The sequence below is a fragment of the Oncorhynchus mykiss genome, chromosome 3, assembly GCF_057628025.1.
Source record: "Oncorhynchus mykiss isolate SJ-2025 chromosome 3, ASM5762802v1, whole genome shotgun sequence".
Lineage (NCBI taxonomy): Eukaryota > Metazoa > Chordata > Actinopteri > Salmoniformes > Salmonidae > Oncorhynchus > Oncorhynchus mykiss.
This window is the reverse complement of record NC_143024.1, coordinates 32,841,039-32,848,506: the sequence shown is the minus strand read 5'-3', so window position 1 is coordinate 32,848,506 and position 7,468 is coordinate 32,841,039. Positions and strand designations below refer to the sequence as shown.

At 44.5% G+C, this 7,468-nt stretch overlaps 1 protein-coding gene across 1 annotated transcript; it reads right to left on the bottom strand.

Moving 5' to 3' along the window:
* Positions 1 to 838: 838 nt before the first annotated feature.
* On the bottom strand, positions 839 to 7,100 carry LOC110513414 (gonadotropin-releasing hormone II receptor-like). The gene is made up of 3 exons (XM_036964154.2): positions 6,474 to 7,100; positions 3,565 to 3,766; positions 839 to 3,393 (listed from the first exon to the last, which is right to left on the bottom strand). Exons 1-3 carry the CDS (start codon positions 7,098 to 7,100, stop codon positions 2,972 to 2,974), a joined length of 1,251 nt encoding a protein of 416 aa, XP_036820049.2. The 3' UTR covers positions 839 to 2,971.
* Positions 7,101 to 7,468: the final 368 nt, after the last annotated feature.

The window sequence follows — 7,468 nt, the reverse complement described above, 5'->3', positions numbered from 1 at the left end:
TGTAGAGCAGCAACAGACAGGCTACAGTTAGTCATGTTTTCATGGCACACATTGGGCCCCTTGATAAAACTGGAGTGACTTTTGAATGCCACAGGATATCTGAACATCATTGCCAATCCGGTGCATACCTTCATGACAACAGTGTATCCATCTGCGAGTGGATTTCTTCTATTCGGAGTAGAGATCCACTATCAGCCAACTTAACACAACTGTGGGATGCATTGGAGTCAACATTGGCCAGCATCCCTGTGGAACACTTCTGAAACCTTGTAGAGTTTATGCCCCAACGAATTGAGGCTGTTCTGAGAACAAAAGGGTGGGCAACTCAATATTAGGAAGGTGTTCCTAATATTCTGTACACTCAGTGTATTATAGTACTCTGTAGTTGTGCTTTGGTTTTCAAGCCTGAATGGCTGAAGTGAATGCATGAATAATAAGTACAATACAAATGATGTTTCTCTCCATGACATGCACTGTATGTGACAGTTCTCTGGACTGTTTGTCTTCTGAGTGAAACGGCCAACCATTTTATTGGACTACCTACTGTATTTGTAATTATTTTTGTAATTTGACAGTTCTGTATAGTGATTTGTGGCTATGGAGATCATCTCATGCAGCCTGGCATTGTAAGGACACAGTGTTGCATGAAAAAGCAAGCTGTAGGCAGACAGCAGGCAGTGTGACATACTGTAAGCAGCATGGTGTATATATACAGTGCCTTGCGAAAGTATACGGCCCCCTTGAACTTTGCGACCTTTTGCCACATTTCAGGCTTCAAACATAAAGATATAAAACTGTATTTTTTTGTGAAGAATCAACAACAAGTGGGACACAATCATGAAGTGGAACGACATTTATTGGATATTTCAAACTTTTTTAACAAATCAAAAACTGAAAAATTGGGCGTGCAAAATTATTCAGCCCCTTTACTTTCAGTGCGGCAAACTCTCTCCAGAAGTTCAGTGAGGATCTCTGAATGATCCAATGTTGACCTAAATGACTAATGATGATAAATACAATCCACCTGTGTGTAATCAAGTCTCCGTATAAATGCACCTGCACTGTGATAGTCTCAGAGGTCTGTTAAAAGCGCAAAGAGCATCATGAAGAACAAGGAACACACCAGGCAGGTCCGAGATACTGTTGTGAAGAAGTTTAAAGCCGGATTTGGATACAAAAATATTTCCCAAGCTTTAAACATCCCAAGGAGCACTGTGCAAGCGATAATATTGAAATGGAAGGAGTATCAGACCACTGCAAATCTACCAAGACCTGGCCGTCCCTCTAAACTTTCAGCTCATACAAGGAGAAGACTGATCAGAGATGCAACCAAGAGGCCCATGATCACTCTGGATGAACTGCAGAGATCTACAGCTGAGGTGGGAGACTCTGTCCATAGGACAACAATCAGTCGTATATTGCACAAATCTGGCCTTTATGGAAGAGTGGCAAGAAGAAAGCCATTTCTTAAAGATATCCATAAAAAGTGTTGTTTAAAGTTTGCCACAAGCCACCTGGGAGACACACCAAACATGTGGAAGAAGGTGCTCTGGTCAGATGAAACCAAAATTGAACTTTTTGGCAACAATGCAAAACGTTATGTTTGGCGTAAAAGCAACACAGCTGAACACACCATCCCCACTGTCAAACATGGTGGTGGCAGCATCATGGTTTGGGCCTGCTTTTCTTCAGCAGGGACAGGGAAGATGGTTAAAATTGATGGGAAGATGGATGGAGCTAAATACAGGACCATTCTGGAAGAAAACCTGATGGAGTCTGCAAAAGACCTGAGACTGGGACGGAGATTTGTCTTCCAACAAGACAATGATCCAAAACATAAAGCAAAATCTACAATGGAATGGTTCAAAAATAAACATATCCAGGTGTTAGAATGGCCAAGTCAAAATCCAGACCTGAATCCAATCGAGAATCTGTGGAAAGAACTGAAAACTGCTGTTCACAAATGCTCTCCATCCAACCTCACTGAGCTCGAGCTGTTTTGCAAGGAGGAATGGGAAAAAATTTCAGTCTCTCGATGTGCAAAACTGATAGAGACATACCCCAAGCGACTTACAGCTGTAATCGCAGCAAAAGGTGGCGCTACAAAGTATTAACTTAAGGGGGCTGAATAATTTTGCACGCCCAATTTTTCCGTTTTTGATTTGTTAAAAAAGTTTGAAATATCCAATAAATGTTGTTCCACTTCATGATTGTGTCCCACTTGTTGTTGATTCTTCACAAAAAAATACAGTTTTATATCTTTATGTTTGAAGCCTGAAATGTGGCAAAAGGTCGCAAAGTTCAAGGGGGCCGAATACTTTTGCAAGGCACTGTATATATCAGGGGACAGCCAAGGGTTTTAATGGTTCGTAGAAAGTTGTGGAACGGCGCTTAAAATGAGTTTGCCTTTCCATTTGATAGTAATTGAAATAGAATGGCATGTGCTTAACTATTGCTGTATAACTGGATACCCAACGTTGGCAGAAAAGTGTTGCAGCCCAGTGGGTTCTGTTCTGCCTCCCTCTGGACCTCTTGGAAACAACGAACCATTCATGTAAGCTCACAAAATCAGGGTGGCTCCCAAGTCTACCTCTGAACGGCCTTAGCCATGGTGCTTATCGCTGTAGATTAGGCCCAGAAAACATATATTTTCTGGGTAAGGTAATCCTGAAGGATTTGAACCCTTGGCTTCCAAGATAGTTTTGTCTCTTTATCCATCTATCCCTTTCATCTCCGGTTGGGCTTGACCCCAAACTCAAGTGCCTCCTCCCATGCTTCAACAATGTCCTCAAAATGTCAAAGATGGGCGTACAATCAGAGGGGAGACATTTTGGCGGTGCTGTTAAGCCTGCCACTGTCTTCACCTCACAGAATAAGTAGATCGGTCTACATACTCCCTAGTAGCGCTCATTTCCAGGTCTGCTCTCCCTCAGCTCTCCAACCTTACAGATGTACTTACTGTCAGCGCCAGTCATCTACCGTCACCTCCAGTCTCTTTGGTCTGTTCCACACCGGGGGCGTCAGAGTCCTGCTCTCCACTGTGGGGGCCCTGGTGGGTGGACAGGCGGTCCAGAGACCTGGGCGACATATTAATGTCCCTTCTTCTATAGCACCAGCACATGGCCAGGTCGGCCCGGAATGAGGGCATGTAGAAGCCATAGATGACCGGGTCAAAACATGTGTTCAGGTTGCCGAAGACAAACAGGGCGTGGTGGATGTATTCAGGCGTGACCTGCAGCATCTCTGGCTGGAACCAGTACCAGATACCCAGGAGGTAGTAGGGTGTCCAGCAGACCACAAAGGACATCACGATGATGATGGTCATCTTTAGAGTCTTCATTCGTGCTTTGGGGATCATGTTTGTGCCACTGCGTCTCAGGCAGGACTCGCCAGCTGGAAAAGTATGGCACTGGTTAGTAGCTTCCTAAAGCCAATGTAGCTATCAGATCTCTCCTGAACATTGTTAATGTATAATTAATGTTGGAACAGCATATAGGCCTACTGGGGTTGCCATTTTGGCCATGCAAGTATTGTGGTTGCCAGATTGGAATAGCTAGCTTGTACCTTTGTTCCTGTGGAGTTGTTGATTGATCTCAATGAGGATGTGTGTGTAGCAGAAGCTCATGACCAGCAGGGGGAACACGTAGAGAGTGACGAAGTAGAACATGTTGTAGACCGTCTCCTGCCATCGCTCTTTGAAGCTGCCATGGGTCACACACTGGGTGAAGTCTACGCCCTCGGCCTTGATGGCCCGGAAGATGAACAGCTGGGGAACAGGAAGTCACTGAGTAACAACAACCACAACATCTAAGATGCATGACAATCCACCTACTGTAAATACAGTGGGATACTACAGTACTACTTTAGGTTATGTTGGGGATAATTTAATCTACATTCAAAGTATAAAACTCAGTTGAGGTCTTGGCTGCTATTTTGTGCCAGAGCACTAGCCAGAAATGGGTGGTTTAATGAGAAAATGCAGTGGCTGAGTCAAGTCCGAAGTATTTTCTGATTAATGAATGCAATGGTCAGTAGCATCACGGCAACTTTCAAGGTGGATCCATACTCTGCAATGGCTTTCAAAATTATTTGGGGACATAAATCACTATGACAGACATATCTAAATACTGAATTGATTTATGATTTTATACTAATTGTATCCAATCTGAGTTGGGGACAGAGTTGTTCGCTTTTTGCAACAATGCAATTTGACTTGTTTTCCAATCCCCCATGTATTAATAAAACGTTAGATTGTTTTCAGTCTTTAAATACTTGCTTTTACAACATCTCCCTCCTCCCACTGCTGATGTTGCACTTTCCGAATTCTCAGGAATATAAATCACATTTCACACTCTGGGGGGCACAATTAACTAACTAATATCAGCATGCCAGGAATTTAAAGATTTCTCGCTGAAATGCCTCCTCATTTCCAGGAAGACTCCAGAAGGCATATCCCTATCTGTCTATCTACACCCTTGTTCTTGCCCCTCTGCTGCATAGGGGTGGTGATTACGTGGGATCTCTGACGGTGTGGCACTGATACGTAAATCCTGTTGTGCCCCTCTGCACTCTGCAGCCCTGAAAATTAAATTACAGGGGAAGAGCCTGAGGCGAGACGTTCAAGATGCTCATGCCCTGTGGTGAATCACTCGCCTACCAGCAGGTGCACTGATAAAACTCCCCAGCAGCCCCGGCGCCACTCTGACAGCAAATTAGGCTTATTTGTCTACTCAGATTAATAAATCTATTCTTATGAGGGACGCGTGCCCCCCCCCGAACCTCCCGTCCCACACCTTGACACTCTCCCCCATTCAAGCAAACAGTCCTGCCGCTTGAAGTAAGTCATCCAAACAATGTAGAGAAGAAGCCTGTACTACTTTGAAGTTGTGCTGCAGTAGTATGCCATTACTCTTTGAAACCATTTTACACACTGCGCAAGAATATACCTAAGAATAATCCTAACTACAGTAAATTATGTTACTGTACATTTTATATTTCCTTAGGCTACATTCTAAATCAGATGACTTGTAATATATTTATTTATGTATTTTTTTACAGGGAAAAAAAAGATGCCCCGCAGTGTGAATTTGAATAGGTTGTAGCCCAAAACAAATTCAAGATTACACTGAGGCATCTTTAATTTCCTTTTTTGATACAGCAGACAGGATTGTGTTTTTGATTCAAGGAACACCGTGCCAAAGAGCCAGGGAGATCCCCAGCCTATATTCACTAAATCCCCATTTAGGTCCATCAGTATGTGTGCACAGATGACAGTTGAGATGACAGTTGAGTACAGTATACCATGCAGGAACAGAATCGTAGGTAATGCCTCCTCGTTCGTCACTGTGTGTGTATGTGTGTGTGTATTAGATGTACGCTTGACCTTGACCAAATTAATTCAGTATCTGTCACAATTGGTGACCTCAGCCATCCTTTCACCTGTCATCTCCCATCAGCCACTGGGTTGAGAGTGTTAATTGGTACTTGAAACATCTGTGCAAACTGATTGATAATGTGTACACTCCCGCTCAGCCCAGGCAAAGCTCTTCTCTGTCCTGGCACCCCAATTGTGGAACGAGCTTCCCCCTGAAGCTAGGACAACAGAGTCTCTGCCCATCTTCCAAAAACAACTGAAACCCTTCCACTTCAAAGAATATCTTAAATAAGACATCTTAGTCTCCCCCCTCGCTACCCACCCCCAAAAAAAACTTCTGTATTGAGGCAAAATGTACTTATGACAACTGTGACATGTGGTTATCTCACCTAGCTATCTATTTTTATTTATTTATTAATGTCATTTTTTACCCCCTTTTTCTTACAAATTTTGTGATTCCGATCTTGTCTCATCGCTGCCAGGCTCGGGAGAGGTGAAAGTTGAGTCATGCGTCCTCCGTAACATGACCTGACCAAAAGACGCTTCTTAACACCTGCCCCCGTAACTTGGAAGCCAACTGCACCAATATGTTGGAGGAAACACCGTTCAACTGACGACGAGGTCAGCCTGCAGGTGCCCGGCCCGCCACAAGGAGTCACTAGAGCGCAATCAACAAAGTAAAGCTCCCCCGGCCAAACCCTCCCCTAACCCTACGATGCTGGATTAATTGTGCTCCGCCATATGGGACTCCAGGTCACGGCCGGTGATCAAACCCCAGGCTGTAGTGAGACCGCAACATGGCGATGCAGTGCCTTAGACCTGCTGCACCACTCGGGAGGCCCTCACCTAGCTATCTTAAGATGAATGCACTTACTCTAAGTAGCTTTGGATAAAAGCATCTGCTAAATTGCTCAAATGTAAATATACATTTCTAAGTGCCTTGACTAACCCACAGCTAGAGCTGCACTTGGCATGAACACGACATCTCAACAACATACCAGGAATTATCAAAATCACTTTCACTTTAAGGAATTTACCTTGAATTTCTTGGAGTGCCACACTATTTATAGTAAATAAGGCTACCGGGGTTTTAACTCACCTGTGGTAAAGCCAGAAGCACGCTGAGGCCCCAGGCCAGACCCAGCATCCTCTTGTTCCTGTGGTGGGAGTTGAGTGAGTCCAGCGGGTGCAGGATGGCGTGGTGCCTGTCCAAACTGACCACCACCAGGATGAAGGCTGACGAGTGCATGGCAAACAGCTTGAGGAAGCATAGCATCTTACACGTGGCATCTCCGCCATACCACTGCACCGTGATGTTCCAAATGGCGTCCAGTGGCATCACCACAAAGGTCATCATCAGGTCGGCGGCGGCCAGGCTCATGATGAGTGGTCGCAGGTGAGAAGCCAGGCGCCGGCCACGCCCCCGGCACACACTGACCAATAATGCAAGGTTGCTGCAGGCGGCAAATAGGAAGAGGATTAAGGTGGCGCCGACCCGGAATTGGGCGGCTCGGGTGAAGGTGGGCGCCTCCCAGTCAACCAGAGGGGGAAACTGGGACATGTTTGAGAGGGCGGGTTGCATTGACCCGGTGACACCCACTAATGGAGGCCTCAGGAGGGACAGGTTGCCAGACATCCTGGGTTGGAAAAGACAAGGTTTAAATGAATGACTGTAGATAAAGTAAAACATGTATATCCTTATCGTGATTACATACATTATTATCATATACACATCAAAGTTTTTATGTGCCGTCAGTTATTCTACATTGCTCTTGATAGGATAAGTGATTATTAATGTAAAATAAGACCTCATGCGACTGAGAAACAGCATACACTACATTAATATGGTTGTTTTTCATTTCATCACTTAGTCCACCAACCAACTCATCAGAGAGAAGCGTACCCACTGGGCACACCACATCATTTCAACGTGGATAATTGGGTAATATTTGGTTGAGAAGTTGATCAATAAGATTACAACATATATTCACCCACTCAAAAAGACAGCCAAAAGTTAGTTGAATCGCCAATGTGTTATCACTATGCTTTCAACCATCTAAAAGCACAACCAAATTCCAATGGAAAAACAATGTC

Coding starts and splice junctions, on each gene's coding strand:
- LOC110513414 (XM_036964154.2), bottom strand. CDS start 7,100: ATGATAATAATGTATGTAATCACGATAAGGATATACATGTTTTACTTT. Junction 3,767..6,473: donor TGCTTCTGGCTTTACCACAG/GTGAGTTAAAAC, acceptor CCTGTTCCCCAG/CTGTTCATCTTCCGGGCCAT. Junction 3,394..3,564: donor ACAACTCCACAGGAACAAAG/GTACAAGCTAGC, acceptor ATACTTTTCCAG/CTGGCGAGTCCTGCCTGAGA.